Source organism: Plecotus auritus (assembly GCF_963455305.1).
Source record: "Plecotus auritus genome assembly, chromosome: X".
NCBI classification, from domain to species: Eukaryota; Metazoa; Chordata; class Mammalia; order Chiroptera; family Vespertilionidae; genus Plecotus; species Plecotus auritus.
Genome location: NC_137784.1, coordinates 137022482 through 137049245, shown reverse-complemented (window position 1 = coordinate 137049245; position 26764 = coordinate 137022482). Strand labels below are relative to the sequence as shown.

At 43.0% G+C, this 26764-nt stretch overlaps 1 protein-coding gene across 6 annotated transcripts; it reads left to right on the top strand.

Annotated features, from left to right (window-relative positions):
- Positions 1–25334, top strand: MAGED1 (MAGE family member D1). 6 transcript variants are annotated; one of them, XM_080652853.1, is made up of 13 exons: positions 1–43; positions 19183–19256; positions 19958–20659; positions 21383–22033; positions 22156–22219; positions 22447–22526; positions 22695–22786; positions 23000–23079; positions 23171–23213; positions 23470–23532; positions 24141–24255; positions 24497–24882; positions 25127–25333. In XM_080652853.1, exons 2-12 carry the CDS (start codon positions 19212–19214, stop codon positions 24872–24874), a joined length of 2313 nt encoding a protein of 770 aa, XP_080508979.1. In that variant the 5' UTR covers positions 1–43; positions 19183–19211; the 3' UTR covers positions 24875–24882; positions 25127–25333. The 6 variants fall into 6 exon arrangements, 4 of the variants coding, with proteins under 4 accessions (XP_080508979.1, XP_080508980.1, XP_080508977.1 ...); XM_080652854.1 differs by lacking the exon at positions 1–43 and adding an exon at positions 17848–17909; XM_080652851.1 differs by lacking the exon at positions 1–43 and adding an exon at positions 18503–18657 and having other exon boundaries at positions 19150–19256; positions 25127–25334.
- Positions 25335–26764: the final 1430 nt, after the last annotated feature.

The following is a 26764-nucleotide window of genomic DNA, read 5'->3' as shown; positions in this document are numbered from 1 at the left end:
CAAGAAGAAATCTTAGATGAACCAAGGTGGGAGAATGAGACAGGTAGGGGCTTGAGAACTTACAGCTTTGTTAATGTTAAAATAGTTTTTGAATTTTGGTTGGTGAATGCCCACAAGGCACCTTGACATGGAGAAAAACACAGGACCTTTGGATCCAGACACACTTGAGTTGACTAAGTTCCCCTATTTACTAATTCTAAAATATTGCGTAAGTCAGTTCCCTTCTCTGAGTATCAGTTTCTTCATCTATACAATTGGAACAATAATACCTTTCTCTCAATGTTTCCATGTGAAATATAGATAATGTATTTCAGTTAAGTGTTTGTGGTTGGTACATGCTTACTAAATAGTTGTTGTAGTTGTTATCATTATTGTTGTAACTGTGTGGGTGGAAAATTTTCCCTTCTAGATTCTTTGGCTAGTCTAATAATTAAATTGACATAAGACAGATTAATAGGAGAAAAGTTTAATTTCATATGTACAGGAGCTCCATAAAAATATGAGACTCAAAACGTGACCAGAGAAGGAAGCTTTTATAATTTTCAAATAAAGAAACAATAAATTTGTGAAGATTTGACAAGGCAGAGGAGTTTGGGCTGGGGTAGTAATTGGTAAAGATTTAACAAGGTTTGTTTATATAGCCTCTGGGACTAAATTCCCTATCTCTGCTGATAAGATGCCTTCTACCCTTGGGAGCTTTATCTCCTGCTTTTCATGGGGACAAAGGAGAGGCAGAGTACCCTTTCTTAAGTAACCTTAATTCAAAATAATTAATATGACAATGTAGCATATTTTTGGGTGACATTTTGAACCCTGATACCCCTCTCAAGCTTTCCATCTGGTGAGTGCCATAACACCAGGCAAGGGAGGGTTCTTTCTTTTCCTATTTGTGGTTACCTTTGTATTTTCTTATCCAATTACTTCTCTCTTCTCTATTGATTCTCTTTCATCAGTACCCTGAAAATGAATATCTTGCTTTTTACCTTCTTCTAAATCCTTGCTTTCCACTCTTAGTTCTACATATTCAATATCTCCTCTGTTCAGATAATTTTCCCTACTTAGTTGAATCTCTTTCACTGTTTCTGTATTGACCTCCAAACAAACTAGTCACCCTCCCATCACTTCATTTCTCCTAATCCCTCTCTCTGAGTTGGGAGGCCACCTAAAAATGAGCTGAAGCCACAAAAATCACTGGAACTTAGCGGGCCATAATTTCCTGATTACTTTTCTATCTACCCTATAGTAGCAGCTACTTTTCTTTTTTTTTAAAATATATTTTTATTGATTTCAGAGCGGAAGGGAGAGGGAGAGAGAGATAGAAACATCAATGATGAGAGAGAATCATGGATCGGCTGCCTCCTGCATGCTCCACACTGGGGATCAAGCCCGCAAGCTGAGCATGTGCCCTTGACCGGAATTGAATCCGGGACCCTTCAGTCCACAGGCCGACATTCTATCCACTGAGCCAAACCCACTAGGGCGGCAGCTTCTTTTCATTAAGTAAAAGTTATATGCTTTTTCTATTATTTTTTAAATGTTTGCTGATGGATACCTTTATCTCTTTTGCACATTCTGTATTATAAAGGTAGGGACATGCTCCTTGTGAAAATTTTGTAGAATAACAAAACTTTATAAGGAAGGAAGTAAAAATCATCTATTTCATTACCTAGAGATAATTACTATTAACTAAGTGATATATTTCCTTCTTATACAGGGGTGGTCAAAAGTAGATTTACAGTTATGAATACATTAGAGGCCCAGTGCACGAAATCCATGCATGGGGGCGGGGGGAGGGTCTCCTCAGGCCAGCCTGTACCCTCTCCAATCTGGGACCCCTCAGGGGATGTCTGACTGCTGGGATCGGGCCTAAACCGGCAGTCAGACATCCCTCTCACAATCCGGGACCACTGGCTCCTAACTGCTCACCTGCCTGCGTGCCTGCCTGATCGCCCCTAACTGACCCCCTGCCAGGCTGATCACCCCTAACTGCCTCTGCCTGCTGGCCTGATCACCCCTAACTGCCCCCCCTGCCAGCCTGGTTGCCCCCAACTGCCCCCCTGCTGGCCTGGTAGCCCCCAACTGCCCCCCCCTTGCCAGCCTGGTTGCCCCCAACTGCTCCCCCTGCCAGCCTGGTCGCCCCTAACTGCCCTGCTGTTCAGTTGTTTGGTTGTCCCTAACTAACCCCCCTGCCGGCCTGGTCACCCCACACAGCCTGCTATTTGGTCGTTACTGTGATGGGGTCCCGGACAATTTGCATAATAATTAGTATAGATGAAGCACAGAGTTTATACTTGTATTATTATTTATTAACTAGAGGCTCGGTGCACGAATTCATGCACGGGTGGGGTCCTTTGGGGTGGCCTGCAGAGATTGGGCCCCAGCTCATGCCCCCAGCCTCGCAGCCCTGCAGCCCCATATGGCACCCCACCTTGGCCTGGTGCCACCCCCTCACCTGCTCCACCATCCCGCCTGTGTATTGATTGATTGGGGCTGGGCCTCCTGCTGCCGCTGCTGGTCACCATCAGTGGGGTGATTGGTCGGGGCCGGGACCACCCTGCCCGGCTCCCTCAGCACCTGGGAGCCGGGCGGTGGCCCCACCCCCCGCTGCAGCTGCTGGTCGTCATCTGCGGGGTGATCAGGCCCCTGCTCTCACTCACCTTTACCTGGTGTCACCCACTAACCTGCTCCACCATCTCGCCACGGTCCAGCTCTCGTTGGAGCCCATCGGGGCCGGCAGTGTCTCCACTGCCACCCGCTGCCAATGCTGCATTGCCCACGCCCACCATATTCCATGCCAACCCCTGGTGGTCAGCGCACATCATAGCAAGTGGTCAAACTCCCAGTTGAACGACCACCCGAGGGGACAATTTGCATATTAGGCTTTTATTATATAGGATTATTGTATTATTTTCCATAAGAACAAATATAAACCTACTTTTGTACACCCCTGTATGTACAGTTTTATATCCTGCTATATTAGTTTGCCAGAACTGCCATAACAAGGTACCACAGACCAGGTAGAGGGAGGAAATAGTTAATTCTGCTGGGTGGGATGAAAGGTGTGCAGATGTTTTCAGGTGGTATGAACAAAGATGCATTACATAAAATCATTCAGTGTTTATACTACGTTTTGGTATGTTCAACAATTTTAGTGTCGTTAGAACAGAGAGACTGAGAAAGGATGTCCCTTGAATGCTGTGCTAAGAACAGTGGAGAGATATTTGGAGATTTTAATCAAGGAATTAACAGGATCATATTTGCATTTTAGAATGATCCAGTGGATGAGAGTGTGATGGATAGTCTGAAGAAAACAGAAGTGGTACAGGGAGACCAAATTAGAGGCTATGATAAAAGAGGAGAGATGTTGAAGCCTGAGTCAAACCAGTGGGAATGAAGAGAATACATATATGTGAGAAATTAAGGACTCAGTCACTGACTGGATATGGGGGTGGGGGCAATGGAGAAGAAGGTATCTAGGATGCTCCTTGGTTTTCTTTTTGCTTTGGATGGTTGAGATGTAAAAGCCATTCCATGAGCTGGAAAATTCAGAATGAGGAACATGTTTAAGGGGAGAATGATTAGTTTAATTTTGAACATGAAAATTCTGAAGTGCCTTTGGAATGTCCAAGAAGAATGATCCAGCAGGCAGTCAGGAATTTATTTTGCAACTGTGAGGCTGGTAGGATTACAGATAGATTTGGAAGTCATCAAGCAGAGAGGTGGTGCTTTTAAATAAGGTATTAATGATATTGCCCCAGGAGAGGGTCTGGAGTGAGAACTAAAAGGGAGAGTTGTCCAGGGAGAATCTCAGAAATAGGTACTTTAAAGGAAAGCAAAGAAAACTGAGAATGAGTAGTGGGAAAGGAAGGAGGGGAACCAGTAGAAATATTGCTTTCTAGTTGTGCCCTCTTGTGGCAGTATGAGTTTCTTATCCACAATGAATGTCCTCTTTCCTGTCTTTGGTCTTTCCTGTCCATAAGTATTTTGAACCCATGTTTCCAATCTTACTCTGCTTGTCAGACTGGGGCTACCAGGTCCTGTGGTGGTCACTTCTCAAGTGTAAAACACCCTTTTGATTATTCTACAATTTAAGAGCAGCCCCACCAGTGTGGCTCAGGGGATGAGCATCAGCCTATGAACCAGGAAGTCACAGTTGGATTCCCGGTCAGGGCACATGACCAGGTTGTAGCTCTATCCCTAGTGTGTGTGTGGGGGGGGAGGGGGGACATGGAGGAGGCAGCCAATCAATGATTCTCTCTCATAATTTATGTTTTTATCTCTCGCTCCTTCTTCCTTCTTCTCTGAAATCAATAAAATATCTACACTAATAAAAGAGAAAGATGCAAATTGACTGTACCTTTGCAACGCCCACCAGCCAATCAGGAGTGAGTATGCAAATTAACCCAACAAAGATGGTGGGTTAATTTGCATATGCAGGCACTGAGCGGCTGGGGGCGGGATGCTTGCATCATCACCATGGCGACGACACAGGCATTCTGCACCACCCCAGCCGCTCCAGGCCTCTGGGCAGCGTGGGAAGGCGGAAAGGTGGCTCTGGCCAGAGTGAAGGTGGTGCCGGCAGCCAGGGGAAGGAAGGCCCATTCTTGCACGAATCTTCGTGCATTGGGCCTCTAGTATATATATATTTAAAGAACAATTTGGAACATCCCCTGCCAAATGTTACAAAAGAATGGAAAGCAAACATTTGGGGGCCCTTTATTTTCTACATATATGTGCTCCCCACCTCTTTTTTATCTACTCTATTGGCCATATTAATTTCAGTAAATTCCATTTCTCATGATAACCCTTTCCCTTATAATTAAATAGCTCAATTTATCATTAAAATACATTTATTTTATATTTTATTATAGTAAGCATAATATAATATCTATTAGATATAGTATATTTTATATTATAGTAAGAACTATATATGGCTTTAAAACCAAATAGTAAACAAAAAGGCAGTATTTAGCTTCACCTCTTTAACACCACCAGGGTCATATACCTGAAGTAGCCAACTTTGAAATATATTAGCTGTTTCTTTTGTTTTTTATCTCAATAATTCTAAACAGTACGGTTATACTATTATTTCTTGAGTTACTTATTTCACATATTAGCTATTGATTTCTCATTATGGTAGATGAAGATTAAACTCACTTTTTCTCTCCTACTTTATCGGCCTTTTCTAAAAAATTCTTGAAAAACTTTATAACTGTGGTTTTGAACTCTATATCCAGTCATTTGCTTTCCTCCATTTCTTTCATTTGTGACCTGTTTCTTTGTCTCCGCATTTTGGCTGCTTCCCTGTGTTGATAGAGTGGCTTTGTGTGCTAGGTGTCCTATAGGGCCCAGTGGCTCAGCCTCCCCAGTTACCTGAGGTGGATACTCTTAGTGTACCTCTTTGTGGGCTGTGTGCACAGTCTTGTTGTACTTAAGCCTTGATTGTTTTTGGTATCACTGGGAGGAATTGACCTCCAGGCCAATTGGCTGTGAGATTCAGCTGTGTCTACAATGGGAGAACTTCTGTGCTGGAGACAACCTTATGGGGCAAGACTTACTTCAGTGGGGCTTTGGTGCTCACTGAGTCTTCCCCCTTATGGATCTGAGGAATTGTAATCTGGATGGTCCCACTCTGACCACTGGGTACACTGGCTCTTGGATCTCTAAGGAGGTGCTAATTTAGCCTCTGCCTGAGGCCAACACAGCAGGAACTACAGAGAGATCTGCAGATTCCTCTTCATTGTTTGGGTTTTGGAGGTGCCCAGATGAAGCCCAGCTGTGAAACAATGCAAGCTGTTGTGGGGCCTTGGGCCTTCTTTTGGATGTTCTGGGTCTCTCTGACCCAGCTGCAGTTTGTTAGGTAATTTTAGATTGCAAAGGGCCAGGCCATTCATATACAAAAGCCTCTGTGCACAGCTTGGGTGGGGCAGGGTCTCAGGGAATCGACAGGGTGGAGCAAACAGCAATGGCTGACCTTCAGCCCTGCCCTAAGAGGCCCCTGGGTCTCAATGTCCCTTGGTAATCGCTGCAAGCACCTCTGAGAGAAAGCCGCCCTCGAGTTTTGCCCGCTGCCAAACCAGTTTCTCCCCATATGAGTCTGGGTCACCCGAGTCTCGCCCGGAACTGGAGTTCAGAGCAGTCCGGAGCTTGCATCTCCCTCCTGATTGAGAAAGACAACTGCGTCCTCAGTTGTCAGCCCTTTCCGCGTGTGCGCCTCTGTACCTCTGCACTTTACTTCTGCAGCTCCTCTGAGTCTCAGTGTGCTTTTCTCTTCCCTTCTAGTTGTATAATTTCTACTCAGCCAGCCTTCCTGTGGTTCTGGATGATGTCCGTTTTGTCTTTTAGCTGTAGTTTTGAAGTGGTTGTGCGAGGCAGCAATTTCAGGTGTTTACCTATGCTGCCATCTTGGTTTCTCTCCTAGTTTTTAATTAAAAGTTTTTACCTTGCCGAAACCGGTTTGGCTCAGTGGATAGAGCGTCGGCCTGCGGACTGAAAGGTCCCGGGTTCAATTCCGGTCAGGGGCATGTACCTTGGTTGAGGGCACATCCCCAGTGGGAGGTGTGCAGGAGGCAGCTGATCGATGTTTCTCTCTGATCGATATTTCTGGCTCTGTCTCTCTCCCTTCCTCTCTGTGAAATATCAATAAAATATATTTTAAAAAAAAGTTTTTACCTCTTAAGAAATGGTTCCCTGGTTTGTCTTTCTTTAATAAGGCTTCTGTGAGTGTCTAAATCCATTTCTATATTTCACATGAAGGTTTGCCATCCCATTCCATGAAAGATGGAATGTGCCCCTAGGACTTATCAGTATGCCAAAGAAGATAGATCCAGTTAGCACCTGCTCCCCACCATCCTGACTAATTAAGTAGTGCTTACTCTACTATGGCAACTCTAGCCCTTCAGAATTTAGACTACCTAATCTAGGGGGAATCTGGAGTCTAAGAGTGGTGGGCATACAATTTCCTTATTTAGACCTAATCTTAAATGCTGCCAAGTCTTTGTCTCAAGTGCTAATCAATACCAAACTCTAAGAAAATTTTCTGTAGTGTTATGTACTTTCTGTTGTTCTCTTTAATAATAATGACAGTAAAGAGAATTTACATGATTTCAGTGGTCCACACCGTGTGGGAATTGTAAGGGATCAATAAATATCACTTGCCTTCCCTGCCTAGGTTCATTACTAATTGAAATATAAACTTAGGAATCATCTTTATTAATAAAGCTCATTGAAGAAGATGGTTTTAGTGTGGACTTCCTAAATACTGTACCAAGACAATTGTAAGCAATGCTAAAAAAAACAAAACAAAACAAACAAAAAAACAAAGTAAGACTCCAGGCTAAAAGCAGTCTCCTTATTGCATGGCAAGGAGCCAGTCAGAAATCATGTTTTATATAGACATACAGACCCCTGAGAGAAAAGCAGAGAGCAGGGCTTGCGCCAAGAACACTGAGATATTTCTCCCAAACATGTTAATCACATAACTCATTCCTCCTTCTGTAGGCAGAAAAGCAGGAGTGTTACTCTAGTTGAAGTTCTTCCACATGGAAACCTGAGATGTAAAGATTAAGTGTTCCTTCTAATACAGCTCAGTGATATATTCAGTATTGCCATTTGCTCAAACCTGTCTGTCTTTTCAGGACCAAAAATATCACAACTTTGCTGTAGGAAAAAAAAGCTATTAGGATATTTTAGGAAGACTTAAGTATAGTGCAAATAGCTTAACTGCATAGTATCATATTAAAGACACATCCATGAAATATTGAAAATGCTGTAACAAAACATGAAGAAATGCTTCTTAAAGGCAAATGTACAAAAGAAATCGATTCACAACTATCTACCAAGTGGGAACACTATATATTGTACCTCTTGAGCATGATATGTTCCTCTACTTGCTAGAGCTTTGAGTAAGAAATTTCTCTATTATATCTGGGTTTGTGTAATAGCCACATATTGGGAAAGTGTATGAATATGGGGGTTCGGGGGAGAATAGATGGAAAAGAAGAAGAAAAGAGAAAATGAGAAGGAGATTGCAGGAGATGGGCACAATGTGTCAAGTTGTGAATAAACTGGGCCACATGTTTGATACAGAGATGGGGAAAGTATTGAGTGACAGTGTGATAGTAGGGGTGATGTGAGCAAGGTATATGTGATAATGGTGACAATGGGGACAGTGTGAGTAATGTGGAAGATGGTATGAAATCACTGTGAAAATGAATGAAGGCCAGGGCAATGTAAATGGTAGTACAGGATAAGACCAGAATGTACTAGTATGTGATAATGATAGTATGGACACAGTGTATGTCATACTATGGAAGATGAGAATTGTGCATGTGCATGTGCATGGTTGTGTGGGGGAGTGGGAAGGGAGAGAGAATAATGGGAAAGGACACAATGATAATATGAAACTGGAGTCATTGTGCGAAAATGTGGATGGGACATTTCAAGTAATAATAGGATGTAGACAGTGGGTAGAATGGGGGAAAGTGTAATATGATGATAGAAGATAGGCTCACCTCATTTCCCCCTAATCTCTCGAGGATCTTTATTCTTCATTGCCTGGTGTAAAATGTTTTGAATACCATTATTCCATATTTGTGTCCCCCTTTTTTAAGTGTGTTTTTTTTTCAGGTTGGAGGGTAAATCCAGTCCCTGGCTTGCCTCTTAGGAAGTTATAGGGTGAAGACTTGTTAGACAATTTCTTTCTTTTCCTTTCCTTTTCCTCTTCTCTCCTTCTCTCATTTTTTGAGCTAGTTGGTTTTCTCATTGCTGCCAATTATCAGATATAAATGGCAGTTGTACTTTTAAAATTTTGTTATCAGATGAAGAGAAAGAGACTGAGTAAGAACAAGAAATTTCTTCAAAATCAGGGATTTGAGGAAGATTTTGGATCACAGGCAATATGACCATATATTTCAAGAATAAATCTTCATTGTTCTGAACTTAAGAATATTCTGAGTGTAAAGACAAGTTGAAGGGGCAGATTAACCTACCTTCAAAAGATAGAGGTTTATGACTTGGGATGGATACTCACTGACAGCGTTGGCTCCCAGTCAGGGAGCTTCCAAGTGTTAGAGTAACTTCTATAATCTCAGACACTGTCCTACATGACGATGAACCCATACATAGGACAGCAACTCATGGTGTGGGTCACATTATCATAACTTCAGCCCAGTGTCAGAGAGTATAAGTCACCAAGAAGGTCATGATGGTGAGAAAATATGAGTAAAAAGCATTGAAGAGCCTTTAGCCAGGCTTCAGATTTTGCTAACATCAGAAAATTCATCCACAGAGATAAACCCTACTAATGTAGTGACCATGGGTGATCTTTCAAACCAGAGTTCAAATGTTGTTTGGTACAGTTGAATACATAGTGAAGGGAAGCCACAGTAATATAGTCAATGCTGAAAGCCTTTAGGAACAGGTCAAACCTGAATGATCATCAAGAATTTTAATCTGTTATAAGGTTTCGGGTATACAAACCTAAAAAAAAAAAATTTTTTTAATCTGAAAAGAAACTGTTGAATATCCAAAATGTGATAAAATACTTTCCTCTGTTCTTATCCCATGAATGGCCCCCCAGTCTCTAAGTGATTCTTTGGATCCTTCCTCACATGCCTTTGACAAGTGGGTTGCATGCCCCTCATCTCCTCAATGGAGAGGGAAAGACTCTTTCCCGAACCAAGGACTCACAAACACTATAAATTCTTCTCTAATTCTTTCTAGTCTCTAAGTAAATTTGACCTGAAAAATAATGGAATGATTAATCATTAATGTGACTAGTCTGTTGTCCCCATATAAGCCCTACAGGATTGTGTTCAGAACTCCTTGGTGGCTCTCTGTAGAATACGGGGATACTTGGATAATATGTATGAGGGGTGTATGATATGCTCAGACAAAGTCAGGCTCCAAAGGGACTTTTTAGTAAAAGACAAAACTCAATTCAACAGCTACCTGCTTCAATAGACACTGGTGATCAGATATGTCATGAATGCCAGCATGGGTATATGAAATTCAGTAGTATAACCCACCTTGATGTTTTGACACTAAGATCCCATAACTTAGACACAATCCCAAAGAAAAGGATGAGATAAACTCCATACTGCTAGAAGCTGAGTTTCAACCACTCAAGATTGGGAACTTGACTTGGAATTTAAGTTGAGTTAGAAAGAAAAAGAAAACTTTCCTGCATACCTGAATTTGTCAGATAATATCCATACCTGATGAGCAACCAGTAGCTAGAAGTATATGATAAATCCTGAGTATTCCAACCACATTTATTTTAAAAATTGGGGCACATGACTCTTTCAAGTTGAAAACCACAGTGGTTTTATCTCAAGGCAAGAGTGACATTATGTGAGAAGTGCCCTCTGGCACTTTGATGGGCACCATACATAAAGGGAACTGGGTATTTGAGGAGCAAAAAGGGGGGACTTCTAACATTCAAGGTTCTTCTCTCTGCAGAATGCAGCCTGACATTTATGAGGTGATTTTACATCATTTCTGCTCCCCCTTCTCTTCGTCTTCCTACTCACCATGCTTCCCACTCTGTTCCCATCATTCTTATTTCAAACACTTTTCTTTTTTTTAGCTAGTTCCTCTACTCCCTCCTTCCTCTTTTTCTTTCTTCTCTTTGATTATTTTTCTTTCTTCATCTACTCCTTAACCTCTCTACCTCTCCCTATCACATACTTTTACCCTATATCTCATCTCCTTTCTTCATTCTACTTTCTACTCTCTTTTCTCATACTTTTTCATTTCAATTTAGTATCTACTCTTTCTCCACTATTTCCCCTTATCTTAATAATTCCATTTACTTGCAACTGCTATTTTCATTAATTTTTTTCTTGTACTAGTATCTCCATTTTCTTCTTTCCTCCTTCCCTCTATTTCTCTTCACCCCCTCTTTTTTCACTTTTCTCTCTGCATTTCTCCCTCTTTTCCTGCTTTCTCTAACAACAAGATGGTGAAAAGAGAGAGAATAGCATGGAATCAAAGTGTACTTTAAAATGGTAGAATCAACAGAAAGAGAAGATGGATTATATTTAAGAATAAGGCAGAGGTAGGCATTATGAATAATTGTAAGTAAAACAGGAAGAGAAAGGAACTACTAAATATTTGCTAAAAATACTATCTATAAAAAGCAACAAACATTTTAAATGATGAACTTATAGTCATTTTAGGAAAAAGAAAGGATATTACTTACTGAGATTATGACCCAATAGTATAATTGATGTTTCATCAAATCATTTAAGACAACAAAGTAAGTGCTATATATATTGTAAAAGAAGTGATCAAATTAATTACTTTTCTTATAGTATGATTATACATTAGAAATCCCAACATATTTTTTATAAAGCACTGAAACTGAGAACTTAGGCTTCTAGCAGGAAAGAGTAAATGGTATAGATGTATTTTCCCCTATTTAACCCTGGCATTATACATAAACCAAACTCGAGAAAAACCTGAAAGATAGAGTAAGATGGCATACTCTCTAGGGAACTTGAACGCCAAGGAACAACATGGTGGTGACTTCCCTGGGTTTTCTTTTTGCCATATATATCTCAGGCCAGATGCTAAAGAAGCTGGCAAACTGAAAACACTAAAGTAAGAAACAAAAAAGGGCCCCAAAATAAGTCTACTCTCTATATATCCAAAATATAAAGATAGCATATCATGACCAAAAAAAAAAGTAGACAATAACTGCTTTACTCAAGCTAAATACCAGAGGGAAGACTATGTCCCCACTTCTACCAGCAAAAGCCAACCAGAGACCTTATACTTCTACCCTTTCCAGTCTTAATGAGTGCTCCAATCCCTTGACAGAGTGTCAGAAAAGGGCAAATGGGCAGTGGGAACAGCCCACTGCTCTGATGTTATAGACCATCTAGGGAGCCAGGATTTACACTTCTAATGGATGATAATGGGATGCTCCTCTCCCTAACCAATGGAGTGATGTGAAAAGAAGGCCCAGTGAAGAGTAAGAACTTTTATCACTACTCAGACTAACAATGACACCCATTTATTATGTAATTAGGCACCCAGGTCTCTCCTAGTCAGCTTAACATGGAGTTGGAAATCTCACCTAGCCCTCAGTAAAAAGGATTCCCTCCATCCCAGGTGTCAGTGGAGGCTGAATGAAAATGTGAACCTCCACCCACTGTGATAAAACAGAAAATTTAAATAGGATCCAGATCTTCATAATAGAATAAGTAAAATATCTAAATTTAATTGAAAAACATTTATCATATCAAGAACTATGGTAATCACAACTTGAATGAGAAAAGACAGTGAACACACACCAACACCAAGATGACACAGATATTAATGTCATCTAACAAGGGTTTTTAAACAGCAATCATAAAAATGTTTTAATGAGCAATTATAAGCATTCTTAGAACAAATGAAAAAAAAAAGTCTCAGCAAAGAAATAGAAAAATCTCCAAAAATAGAAGAATTAAAAAGAAATTTAAGAACTGAAAAATCCAGTAAGTGAAATTTAAAAAGCAACTCAGTAGATGAGCACAAGAGCTGACTAAGATGACAGAAGAATAGATCAGTGAAATTGAAGATAGAACAATAGAAATTACCCAATCTGACCAAAAGAGAAATATATAGGCTGACATATAAAAATAAACAGCCTTGGGGACTCAGACTATTATGAAAGATTTAACATAGGGGTCATCACAGTCACAGGAGAAGGACTGAAAAAGACACTGAATATTTCCCATAGATCCAAGAAGCTGAGCAAACTTCAAATAAGATAGTCAAAGAAATTCACACCAAGAGAAAACTTCTGAAAGATAAAGATAGAAATCAAAAATCTTGAAAGCCACCAGAGAGAAATGACACTTTTACCTATAGAACACCAAACTAATGACAGCAGATTTCTCATTAGAAATCATGGAGGCCATGACATTTTTCAAGTGCTGCAAGGAAAGAACTGTCAAACTGGAATTATATACACAGTGGAAATATTCTTCAGTAATGATGAGGATATCAAGACATTTTCAGAAGAAGGAAAACTGAAAGAATCTGTCATCATCCTACCTATCCTAAAAGAATGTCTCAAGGAAGTTCTAGAAAAAGGAAGAAAATGATTTTAAAAAAGAATCTTGAACCATTAGTAAGGAAAAAAACAACAAAAAAGAGTAAAATATAGGTAAACATAATACTTTCCTTTTCCTCTTGAGTTATCTACATTATGTTTTATGATTAAAGCAGCAATTATAACACTGTCTGTAGTTCCCAATGTATGTAGAGGAAATATTGAAGACAATTATATATGTAATACATAATTTAATATAAATTATATTATAAATTAGGGTAAAATATGTAAGCAGAGTTAAGGTTTTTCTGTACTTCACTAAACTGGTATTATGTTGACACGAGTGGACTGTTACACATTACCTATAATAATGTGATACCAATACCAACGACTATAAAAGTTTATGCAAAGTTATATACTCAAAAACATTATAGGTAAATCAAAATAGAATTTATAGTCCATCTGGGCTGCTACAACAAAATATCACAGACAACGTAGCTTACTAACAACAGAAGTTTAATTATCATAGTTCTGGAAACGGAAAAGTTCAAGATCAAAGCAGTGCTATGGTGACATTTAGTGAGGGTCCTCTTCCTAGCTCATAGGTGGCATCTTCTCACATGGTAGAAGGGGCCAGATATTTCTCTGAAGCCTCATTTATAAGGCACTAATTCCATTCATGAGGGTTCCAGCCTCATGACATAAGCACCTCCAAAATCCCACCTCATTTATGGGGGTTAGGAAAGTTTCTAAAAATTGTTTAAAGTAGTAGAATTAAGAAACTAATTTGCTAAGAACAACTAGCTCAGCTGTGTTTCAAGTATTAGCCAGTTGGATCCCATTACTGCCACCACTGAACACTGGATAGGGGATGCTTCCCTTGGGCCTTCTTCCAATGCTGTTCCTAGATACTGGATTTTCTAGTGGCTTCTGCTCCTGTCACCACAGATATGGCATTGAATTCCATCTTTATATCTTTGAATCACTCTTTTCTGACCAAGTGTTACATTGGAATTGTAACTGTTTGTATAATAAAAGAGTTGACTCAGCAGTCCTGGGGTGTTCAAATCCTGTGCATTACACAAAAACATTTGCACATCCCAAAGAAAAGTCTGGTCCTTGACAAAGTCCTGGGAGATAACCCCTAAGCCTTGGACTATCCTACCTGATTCAAGTGTCTTTGTTCACCTGGGGCTTTAGGCCACACCAGATAGTTTATGTTAACAATGTGATTTATAGTGGGGCCTTGGACCTTGCAGTATTAGTTTGATCTCTGCATAGGCTGGAGACTGAGTAACTAAGGTCAGCCATGCAGGTGCTCCATTCCTACATGACTGACCCCCAGTAAAATCCTGGGTACCAAGGCTCAGGTGAGTTTCCCTGGTTATCACACATCTTGTTGGGAGATTTAAACTCCACTGAGAGAGGACAACTGGAAGCTCATGCCTGGTCTTGTCCTGGACTACACCCTATGTGCCTTTGATGATTTAAATCAGAATCCTTTCACTTTAATAAACCATAGCCATGAATATAAAACCATTTACTGAGTTCTGTGAGTCCTAGCAAGTCACTGAAACCAGGGATGGTCTTCAGTACCCTGCCATATTGGGAAATCCTATATCATATTCTCTTAACTGCAAAGGGAATGTGAAAAATATGAATAACAGGCCTTTGTGGTTTTTGCAGTTAGAACTATTATGTAATAGAACATACACAACGTATTACTTTACTAAAATGTGAAAACAATGGAAATACATCCAGCCCTAAAGACTTTTCAATAAGCATCTGTAAGACTGTATAAAGAAGTCCTAAGTCAGTAAAATAAAGACACAAGAAAATAGGTAAAAGATTTACACAGGTACTTTACAAAATAAATTTAATAGGTCCATTAATATAGGACAGTGGTTGGCAAACTCATTAGTCAACAGAGCCAAATATCAACAGTACAACGATTGAAATTTCTTTTGAGAGCCAAATTTTTTAAACTTAAACTTCTTCTAACGCCACTTCTTCAAAATAGATTCGTCCAGGCCGTGGTATTTTGTGGAAGAGCCACACTCAAGGGGCCAAAGAGCCGCATGTGGCTCGCGAGCCACGGTTTGCCGACTTACTTATCAGAAATGTAAATTAAAACCCCAAGGACATACCAGTAAAACACACATCATATTGGCAAAGAACTTGGAAAGATTATAATAGCAAGTGCTGTGGAGTATGTCAATCTTACTCCCAGACATTTGCTGTCATGGGAATAAAAAACATTAAGCATCAAAATATAAGGATATATGTACAAATATTTTATTGCAATGTTGTTTGTATGTGCCTGAAAATAAAATGAATGACCATCAGTGGGGAAATGGTTGAATACAATGTAGTACATCCCTATCATGGAATATTATGCAGCAATGTAAAAGAATGAATCACAGGTAGGCTAGCATTAACTAAGATAAATCAGGTGTATTAAAGTGTATATAATCTTTTTTCTCAATCCTTTCACCTTTTTCACCCAGTCCCTCAACCCTCTTCCCCTCTGAAAGTGCATATAATCTTGATTTTCAAAAAACATGACTTTTTGAATATGGAAGGATATAAAAATGGTTGTTAAAAATGCACATCTGACAGATGAGAGTAGAGATGAAAGAAAGGAGTGGGAGATAATAAGCAAAAGTGCTATTAACAAATTTATGGCATATATAATATAATCCCATGCATATAAGAATATACTGTATACAGGAAGGGGCATAAGAAGGTTTACAGTTGTGAGTACACAAAATGGCTTATTTTTTTTATTATTTGTTGATTCTTGTATTATTTTTCCATACAAATAACTGTAAACCTACTTTGTATGCATGAAGCATTATTTTAAATAGCATCAAAATCTTAATAGCAGTTATCTCAAGGTGGTGAGATTGAGAGTGATGTTCACTTAATTTCTAAAATATGTAGATACTATTTGACTTTTAATGATTAATATGAATTATATGTAAATGAGAAAAAGTAAGTGAATTCATCACAGGAAAAAAGAAGTCTGCCTCTCAGGTTTTTTGCTTGAGCAACGGGGTGGATGGTGGGGTTCATTCATTCATTAAACAAATACTTTTTGAGCATATAAAATATGCCACATGTCATTCTACCAGGTCCTGAGGATACAACAATGAATAAAACAAACAAAAATCCATCTCCCAAAAGGTTTTTATTCTAAAGGGGATAGAAGGATATGACTAACGGAGAAGTGCACAATGTTGGTGTAAAGGAGGATATATACAAAGGAATTAGTTTGTAACCTGTTAATTTTGAAAATACTATCTACCTGAAATTTATATAGTGTTATTAACCAATGTTACCCCAATAGATTTATTTTAAAAATAATATACAAAGACATATTCATCAGAGAAGTGAGGTTGGCTGTTGGATTATGGATTTAGAATTCATAGTCCAAGTCCGGACTAGAGACACAGATAGAAAAGCAGGTAGCATATAAAACGGTGTTTCTGACCTCCTTTCCTGAGTCTGATCACGTCCCACTGCAGACACTTTACAGAGGAAGTACTGAGGAAAAACAGGCAGTTGACAGGGGACGTTGCTATGCAACAGATGAGGAAAGTCATCCAGCCAGGCAGAACTGGTACTGGCTGGCCCTTGGGGACCAAATGCTGTGGTCCTTCCTGGCATTAACTTCCTTTCATATGCAGACTCCTGAAAGGAGCTGATGCCAGACAAATGGGAAATGGACAGAGATCTGCCTTGGATTTTCAGAAAGTATCAGTGCAATTTGGGTCAGTTCACATGTCTGTATCATTTTCTGCCTTTGCTAGTCTCTCCAGTCATTCTGGAAGGACAGCAGCATGTGTCCTTGTCCGTGGTGAGGACCCCAGCAAAGTGCTCCTTGCACTTCCCATTTTGCATATTGGGACGCCAGATTCAGACAAATGGAGTGAACTGAGTGGGCTCACACTGCTAGTGACAGGCTGGCTGGCACTTTATCCCAGGAATTGAGGCTCATCCCTGGAAGGAAACAGGACAAACACTTACTCTGAATCGGGGCTTGCCATGGCTCAGACACACAAGTGCCTGATTGTCCTGGCAGCTCCAGTGGGCACCAGGAAGGCCTCGGGGGCAGCGTGTTTGTGCCACTCAGGAAAAGGCCTGACAGTGGGAGTAGACCCTAAAGAGCAATAATAATAGTATCATCCCTTACCCCACACACCAGCTCCCTATCGTTTCCACAATGCATATGTCACCTCTATCCCTCCCATGCTATCGGGTTGCATGCATTGGCACATGGGGGAAAATATCGGATCCAGGAGTTTGGGTGTTCAAAGCGGCCCAGGGGTAACTGCTGTGGAAATGCGGAGGTGCATCTATAATTGCAACAAGTGCTAGGCACCTGCGAACTCATCTACATCAGGGCCCAGGAAAAGGAATGGCCAGAGAGGAAACACTATTGGAGGTGGAAAAGTCTGCTGTAGGATAGACTCACGTGGAATAGGCAGGGGTGGGGCTGGGGTCCTTTACCTGTGTCCTTTTGTGTGCAGAGTATGACCTTAGGTTTCAGAGAATACAAACCTTGCATGTTTGGGGCAGATATTGACAGGCAGTGGATGTGGGTGTGGAGCTGTTGCTGAAACTGAAGAGGGGAGCAGGGTGTCCCCGTTTTTAGGCCAGCACTAGTGGAATGTGGGTTTTGGAGTCAGGAAGACCCAGGTCCATATTTTGCATTTTCTGTTTACTAGTTCATGCATGCAACATGTCTGTGCGTCTTGATCTGTAAAATGGGGACCTTCACTTCCCAGGGCTGCTGTGAGAGGAAAACAAGTCCCAGTACAGATCATACTGTGATGTAGAAGCTGTGACCTTCACACACATGGTAAGTCCATGCCTGCGGCTGCACAAAAGGCAGGAAAGAAGCTGATGATATTCACAAGTCTGGGAGCAGTTAAAGGGGAGGTCATATAGAGTCACGTGAAGACCATAGACTTTTTCTACTTCCAATAGTGTATCCTCTCTGGACATTTCTTTTCCTTTGCCACAAATCCTAACACTTGTTTGCAATTAGAGACCCCATCCAGAGACCTCCTTAATAGTAACTTTCACGTGGTGCTAGGCAAGGGGGTGGAGATGCATGCGACCTGACAGGAGGAGCCAAAAGAGGGGAGGGATAGAACCCAGACGCACTGCGGAAAGGAGAGGGGGTCAGTGTGTAGGGCAAGGGGTGGGACTTAGAAGCACAGAGCATCTGTTTTGGGGAGGGGATATAGAGGTAGGGGCGGGACCATTGTATACTGTAGACTGGTTGGTGGTGGCTTGGTGTGTTGGCAAAGGGGCGGGACTGCCTCCCGCTGCACATGCGCATCATGGTGTTCAGAATGAGGCTTTTGTTGGGAAAGCGGGCGGGACTCTTATTTGGTCTGTCAGCTCTTGCGCATGCGCTGAACCTTGTGAGACGGTGGGTGGTATATTAGGAAAAGAGGCGGGGTCGTCCTATCTGCCGCGCTGGCATTTTCTCCTGGACAAGGAGAGGGTGCGGTTGCAGAGAACCGAGCACTGCAATCCCGATTCTCTGAGTCGTGAAGAAGGGAGGCCACGAGGGGGTTAGGGTTGGGGCCTGAGGCAAGGTGAGAATTAGCCCCCAGACAGGGCATTTGCCCCCTGGTGCGGGCCCCCCATTTTCATCCCGATCCCTTTACCCTGGATTCTGATCCCCATTCCACTCCCCAAACCCTGATTCACACCCCTCACCTGATCCGTATTCAGAATCCCTGTTCTCTTTCTGAATCCTTCCCATCGTTCAAAATCTCTGCAGATTTCTGGTCCTCAATCTCTACTGTTAACACGATTCTTCTCATTGGAAACATACATTCAGTTTCCCAAATGCGGCTCCCAAACCCAATCCCTGTAGATTCAAACTTCGTATCTGCTTTCCAAATCCCCTTGTGAAGCTTCGCCCCTTCAGTAGCTTCTCAGGATTCAGAACTTACTTCTGGACACTTTACTTTTCCCACATTGATTCGGTCCGTTCCCCTCACATTCAGCAACTCATCCGTCCCCACAATCAAATCCCAAACACCCCATCCCCAAATTTGGTTTCTCTTATTTGCCCTCCATAGTATAACGTCCGGCTCCTCCCCAACACTCCCCAGGCTCTGCTCTTGCCAGAGGGACTAGAGCCATGGCTCAGAAAATGGACTGTGGTGCGGGCCTCCTCAGCTTCCAGGTGAGATATCTAACTCCTACACCCCTCCCCATTTCCCCAGCAGTTACCCCTGGGCCGCTTTGAACACCCAAACTCCTGGATCCGATTTGCCCTCTAGGTGCCTAGACTCCCTTGTCTTTCAAATTCTAGGGTTTATCGAGGGGGGGAAGGGCGTCCCTTTTCAGCCATCAGTCCCTGCCCAGAGAAAGGGGAGACCCTGTTAGTAGTCAGGGCAGTGTGCCCAGAGAATGCGGGTTGGATGAGGAGCCTTTTCCCCCCAATAGTCCTGACATTTGTAGAGCATTCTGCCGCTCCCTCCCCCAACCATCCACCTCCACATTCCCTTTCTTCTGCATTCCCCACTCCCTGTGGACACCCCCCCCCCCCCCCCGCTTATTCTCCTAAACTCCTCATAAGGGCACCATAACCCTGGTCCAGAGTTCTTAAGGCATGTCACACTGCTCTGCTCTAATCTCACTGATTGATAAGCCCTCAGTTCCAACTCCACCCCTCTCCTCTTCCTACCCCACCCCTCTTTAGCCCCTACCCCACTTACCAGACATTGTTAACACTGTGCCTTCCTCCCCAGCAGTCTAGGACTCTAACTCATCCCTCCTCTTTTTGCACCAGCCACCTTCCAGCACGTCCCCTGCACTGCTCCCTCTACCCCTCCGCTAGCTTTGGAGGCCCAGAGATTTTAACCCCCACTCCTGTATTTTCAGGCTGAGGCCTCTATAGAAGACAGCACCTTGCTTATGCAGACCCTGATGGAGGCCATCCAGATCTCAGAGGCTCCACCTACCAACCAGGCTCCTGCAGCTGCCTTCGGGCAGAATTCTTGTCCCCAGAGTTCACAGCCCCCAACAACGGCTGATTATCAGATTTCAGCAGCTGCAGCTAGGCCTAAAGCAGCCTTTAAGGCCCAGAATGCTACCACGAAAGGCCCAAATGCTGCCTATGATTTCTCTCAGGCTCTTAATGCCAAAGAGACATCACCTAAGGCAGCCTTTGTGACCCAGAATGCCACTCCAAATAGCCCAAATGCTGCCTATGATTTTTCCCAAGTAGCAACCAAAGAGTTAACTGCCAACAAATCTGAAATCACCTTTAAGGCCCAAAATGCCACTACTAAGGTGGGCCCAAATGCCACTTACAATTTCTCTCAGTCTTTCAATGCCAGTGAAATGTCAAACACTCAGCCTAAGACAGCCTTCAAGGCTTGGAATGATATCACTAAGGCCCAAACAGCTGATACCCAGACTCAGAATGTTAACCAAACCAAGGTGGCTACTTCCAAGGCTGACATACAGGCCAACCCAGTTATCTCTGTATCTGATGGTGCAGCTGCACAGACATCAACAGATGGTTCCCAGGCTCAGAATCTGGAGTCCAGGACTATAATCCGGGGCAAGAGGACCAGAAAGGTGAGATCCCTGCTAGCTCCACTTTGCTTTGGGTTCTCTCCTTTCTTCTCTGAGGTTGTTATTTGTTCTAAAACTGAAATAAATATATAGATATAGACAATCCTATATCTATATTTATGTCTGCCTGTATTCAGCTATATTATAGGGGATGATGAGGTGAATATGGTAATTCCTGCCCTCTAAGTGTCCACAGACTGATGGGGAGATGAGACGTGATATCTATATCTATATATATATCTATATATATATATATATATATATATATATCTCCTATATGTAATTCCGTTTACATTTTGATGGTAGCCACCATGAGTTAGGCCTTGAGCTAGGCACATTCACACAGGTTATCTCATTCATTAAATCTTCCAGGTACCTCATACCAGTTAAGGGTCATAGTCTCAGTTTTACAGAGAAGGAAACTAAGTCCCAGAGAGGTGAAGTGACTTGAGTGATTTGTCCAGGGTGGTACAAGCAGAGCCAGTGGTGGACATAGGAAGAGGAGCAGCTTCAGGCCCTACCCTTGGGTTGATCCTGGCCTGATTCAGAGATGAAACTTCTGCCTGGAAGACAGTGAAAAACAAGCCCAGGACTCAGGGTGGCCATTGGCTAGTGGGTCAGGCTGTCACTACAGGTGAAGGTTTTAGGGGGTCTTCCTGGAATAGATAGGGTGAGGACACAGAAACAACTGGTGACCCTAGACCTTCATTCTCTCTGATGATGCAGATTAATAACTTGAATGTGGAAGAGAACCGCAGTGGGGATCAAAGGCGGGCCCCATTGCCTGCAGGGACCTGGAGATCTGCACCGATTCCAGTTACCACTCAGAACCCACCCTACGCACCCCCCAATGTGCTCTGGCAAACCCCATTGGCCTGGCAGAACCCATCAGGCTGGCAAAATCAGCCAGTCAGGCAGATCCCACCAGCACGTCAGAGCCCCCCAGCCAGGCAGACCCCACCAACCTGGCAAAACCCAGTTGCTTGGCAGAATCCAGTGATCTGGCAGAGCCCAGTGATCTGGCAGAGCCCAGTGATCTGGCCAAATCCCATTGTCTGGCCTGGTCCAGTTGTCTGGCCAAACCCATTGGCCTGGCAGAATCCACCCGGATGGCAGGCCCCACCTGGATGGCAGGCCCCACCTGGATGGCAGGGTCCTCCAGATTGGCAAAGCCCTCCTGACTGGCCACTACCACACAACTGGCCACTTCCTACAGACTGGCAGCTCCCACATGACTGGATCCCCACCGATTGGCCAGTTCCACCTGACTGGCAGAACCTACGACCCTCATCAAACCTGCGTCCCTCTCCCAACCCACGTGCCCCACAGAACATGGGTGCTTCACAGCCCCGAGATGTGGCCCTTCTTCAGGAAAGAGTAAGCACTATAACTCCCCAGTTACATCTCTCCTCTCTTGCTCTTTTCTTTGTCATCCTTCCACCTATAACTCAACCAGGTTTTCTGTAAATATAACGAAAAATTTTCCTTTTCCCTCCCAGGCGAATAAGTTGGTCAAGTACTTGATGCTTAAAGATTACACAAAGGTGCCCATCAAGCGCTCAGGTAGGTATCCAGTGCCCTCTCCCAGGGCTCTGCCCTTCCCCTCACCCCATGCTCTGTGGACATCCCTTTGTTTATACATAAGTCCCCTCTCCTTCAGTCCCCTCCTTCCATGGCTAATTCTTCCTTTTCGACCCTTGAGGACCCTGTGTTTTCAGCAAAGCTAGCAAAGGGGGGCTGCAGCTCTGTGGCCCCTACTCAGCCCAGGTGCTCCCTCCTTTCTCCTACAGAAATGCTGAGGGATATCATCCGTGAATACACTGATGTTTATCCAGAAATCATTGAACGTGCATGCTTTGTCCTGGAGAAGGTGAGAAGGCAGCTTCTAAGGGACAGGAATGATGGGGAAAGTCTTGGTTTCAAAGATTCATGGGATTCCTACTGGGAGTTTAGGACATGTCTCAGGAAGGTGAGCGACTGAGATGGGTAGCATATGCTAGATTTTATAATTTCATAGTCTGTTTTCCTTTCCCTATAGAAATTTGGGATTCAATTGAAGGAAATTGACAAGGAAGAACACCTGTATATTCTCATCAGTACACCCGAGTCCCTGGCTGGCATACTGGGAACGTAAGATGGGAAGGGAAGTGAAACATTGCCTTTCAGTGGTGCTTTTTTCTCTGGGACTAGGTCACCATCTCAGATTCAGGCTCACATAACAGGTCAGGGACAGAGCTGGAGTATAATTATCCCCTAGCTGAGGAATATTGGAGAAGCTAGATGCTGCCTGGAATGTCTTGTGCAAATGGCTGCTGAAAGCATCATCTTTTTGTACTCTTTTAGGACCAAAGACACACCCAAGCTGGGTCTCCTCTTAGTGATTTTGGGTGTTATCTTTATGAATGGCAACCGTGCCAGTGAAGGTGAGTGGCTGGACCTGCAGCTGGGGGTTGGTTACAGCCTTACTTCCATGCTCATTTTCCATCCCTTGTCTCCCCTTGCCTCCCATTGCAGCTATCCTCTGGGAGGCACTACGCAAGATGGGACTGCGTCCTGGGTATGACTGGTCTCTCAATTCTTGCCTGTTTATACCATCCTTTGACAACAGAGGATGGTCCCAGGATTGCATCAGCCACTGATGTTCTAGGGGGTTTGGGGAGGTACAGGGCCCGAGAATGTGACTTGGGTGGATGAGGAACTAGTCCTGAACTCTCTGCTTCTTTTAATCTCTGACCTCTGTGCTGGAAAGTTCTTTCCAGTTTTGGAGGCAATGTCATAGTCTCTGATTATGGGTTCCTTTTTTTAACTATCAGGGTGAGACATCCCCTCCTTGGAGATCTGAGGAAACTTCTCACTTATGAGTTTGTAAAGCAAAAGTAAGTAGTGCCTAAGGGGCTTTGTCTGGTCCTCATGAGTTCTGTGTGCTGGTCAGCTTCAGAAAGTTCTTCCCATGCTCATTTCTTACACTAACTATACATACATATGTGTGTGTGTGTGTGTGTGTGTGTGTACATATGTGTACAGAAACACATGCACTCAGAAGTATTTATTGAGTACACTCTTCATGGTTGAATTTTTCTATAATCATCTTGTAAGTGATGTCCCCACAGTAGACATCTCCAAGGTTGGGCCTGGTTGTGGCTTTTGCACTGCAGTATAATCATTACAATGATCCTATCTGTGGCTCACTGACAAGATTACAAGAATCTGGTGCTAGAGTTGTGACAGAGAGTGTGAGATTAAGTGTTGTCCTTTCTATGACCCTACAGAAGTCTCCCCTGCAGCTCTAGGTGACTATTCAGTGTAGAAGCACTGACACAGGAATTTGAAGGCCTGAGTAGTAGAGGGTAAACACTTTGTGTTTAAGAATGAATCTTGGAGGAGTTGGTACCTGAAATCTGGGGTTTCAAAATCTAGGTTTAGTATGCATTAATGGGTTACCATTCTACCTTGATAGAAACAAAGACCTTTTACTCTTTCTAAGGTACCTGGACTATAGACGAGTGCCAAACAGCAACCCTCCTGAGTATGAGTTCCTCTGGGGCCTCCGTTCCTACCATGAGACTAGCAAAATGAAAGTGCTGAGATTCATTGCAGAGGTAATAGAGGAACTGCTCCAAACTTGATAGGTCATGGGGTGAGATGTGACTGGCTAGGAATAAATGGTCCAGAGCAGGAATGAAATCTTAAGTATTGAACATGGTAGGTGAATGCTGGTGGCATTTCTTGTTATTAAGCAAACAGTAGCACAAACTAGGGCACTAAATATATAGTAATTGCTTCATAAATATTAACTAATAATATTATGGGTTTTGTTTTATTTTCTATTTCTCACCTCAGGTTCAAAAGAGAGACCCTCGCGACTGGACTGCACAGTTTATGGAGGCTGCAGATGAGGCCTTGGATGCTCTGGATGCTGCTGCAGCTGAGGCCGAAGCCCGGGCTGAGGCGAGAACCCGCATGGGTATTGGAGATGAGGCCGTTTCTGGCCCCTGGAGCTGGGATGACATTGAGTTTGAGCTACTGACCTGGGATGAGGAAGGAGATTTTGGAGATCCTTGGTCCAGAATCCCATTTACCTTCTGGGCCAGATACCACCAGAATGCCCGTTCCAGATTTCCTCAGACCTTCACTGGCCCCATTATTGGCCCTGGTGCTGCAGCCAGTGCCAACTTTGCTGCCAACTTTGGTGCCATTGGTTTCTTCTGGGTTGAGTGAGATGTTTGGTAGGTACTTCACTTTGGATTGGGCAGCTAGGGTCATTGGGAGATGTAGGGTTCATGGGAATGTATTTATGTGCAAAAGCTGGGAGTCATAGTAAACCCATGGTGGGGAGATGAGAGATGTATGGGGAAGCACTGTTTGGTATTTATATTCCTTAATATATATATATATATATATATATATATATATATATATATATATATATAATCATTAATGTTAAATTTTTTTTCTTTTTTATGTTCACAGATATTGCTGATTGGTTTCAATAGTCTTCCCCCTGAGTGAGGCTGAAGCCTCACATTCCTTTTAAACACAGCTATCTAGAGAGCCACATCCTGTTGACTGAAAGTGGCATGCAAGATAAATTTATTTGCTGTTCCTTTTCTATTGCTCTCCCCACCTTGTGTGCTTTCAAGTTTTGCTATCAGAAATAAACGTTGAAACTGCAAAGTGAATTAGATGTGCTCCCCTTTTTCCCCCTATGTTTAAGGAGAGATCAACATGTTTATATGGGAGAGACAGGGCCTCACTTCTAGCCTAAAGGGCATATTAGCTTTTAAGAGGTTAGAATGTGGATACATTGGCTAATGGATTGGGAAACAAAGAAGGGATTGATGAATTTGAGTGTTAATGAGGTCCAAAAACTAGTATGGTTTATTTAATAAATGTCACTTAAGTGATTCATATGTGAAAGATATGCTGCTAGGTATCCCGGAGTGACATTGAGAGAGATGACATAATGAGAAAGGGTGTGGATGGTCAGACAGTTACACTTGATATAGGAGGTAAGATTCCAGGTAATGAAAGGATGCAGAGAGTGGGTGGTTGAAAAGGAGAGAAGATAACTATTTTCAGAGATGATGTTCCCGGGACTCCATGGTGTTGGTTGTATTATCCATGTTGGAAATGAAATAACTTCAGGAAGGGGGCAGGAGTAGAAGCAGAGAACACTGAACCAGGTACCAAAATCTCTTGTGTGAGAAGGAAGATCTTATACCCCTAGCCACATTGCCCATAAAGGGATGGGCCCATAGGCCCCTCTCCTTGCCTCTGGAAATGCTACATAGGAGCCTGTTCCTCTAGAAAGACCTTACAAGCCTCATTCCCACAGGACCAGGACTGCATCTCAGAGACAAGGTTGAATGGACAGTGGAGGTCTCACAATGGTCTCTTCTCCCCCTCTGCAGGGAGAAAGGAACCTTATTGGTTAGAGAACAAGAATTGAACAAGTAAGACAAAGCTCCATGCAGAGCTATATAGCCTTTTGACTGTGACTATAACAAGGACATGACTTGAGTTGCTGAGGTCTGCTAAAAGCAGAGCTGTCTGAGGATGAAGTTGGGCCTAGATCGTAACTTCCTGAGAGGCTTGGTGATACCTAAGCAAAGGCAGAAGCAGGAGTTCCTTGGCTAGAAGAAAGCAAGAACAAAGGCAATTTAGCCTGGAAAGGATTCAGTAGTGGGCAGCTATGGTATCCAAGGCTTCCTCGGGATCTCGGGTGATGTCCACATTCTGAGAGAAGAAAGCCCAGGATTAACAGGAAGGAGACAGCAGTGTGGAGCCCCAGCCCATCCCCTGTCAGTTGTCCTCACTACCAGGCTCCCCTCCCTCATCCAGGCCTGCATCCTGATCCTTTTCTCAGGAGAGCCTGGAGGAGTCTGGTCTGAGGCCCTTTTGGGAGAGGTTGCTCTAGCCCTGCATCTCCATGGTGCCTCCCAATCTGGGCGGAGGATCCAGCATTTCTAGGTGCTGGTTATTCTATTTGATGGTGCAAAACACCCAAGGTCTGTGGCACTGGGGTGGCCCTTTGGGTGGGGAGGGTGCTTTCACCATGTGCCCGCGTACCTCAGGCTTCTCTCGGTGTGTGTTTACGGCCTCCACATT

What these genes read in the sequence shown, in the direction of transcription:
- MAGED1 (XM_080652851.1), top strand. Translation starts at nt 19,212, where the DNA reads ATGGCTCAGAAAATGGACTGTGGTGCGGGCCTCCTCAGCTTCCAG. An exon ending in GGGGCAAGAGGACCAGAAAG is followed by an intron (nt 20,660 to 21,382) that starts GTGAGATCCCTG and finishes CTGATGATGCAG; the next exon opens with ATTAATAACTTGAATGTGGA. An exon ending in AAGATGGGACTGCGTCCTGG is followed by an intron (nt 23,214 to 23,469) that starts GTATGACTGGTC and finishes TTTAACTATCAG; the next exon opens with GGTGAGACATCCCCTCCTTG.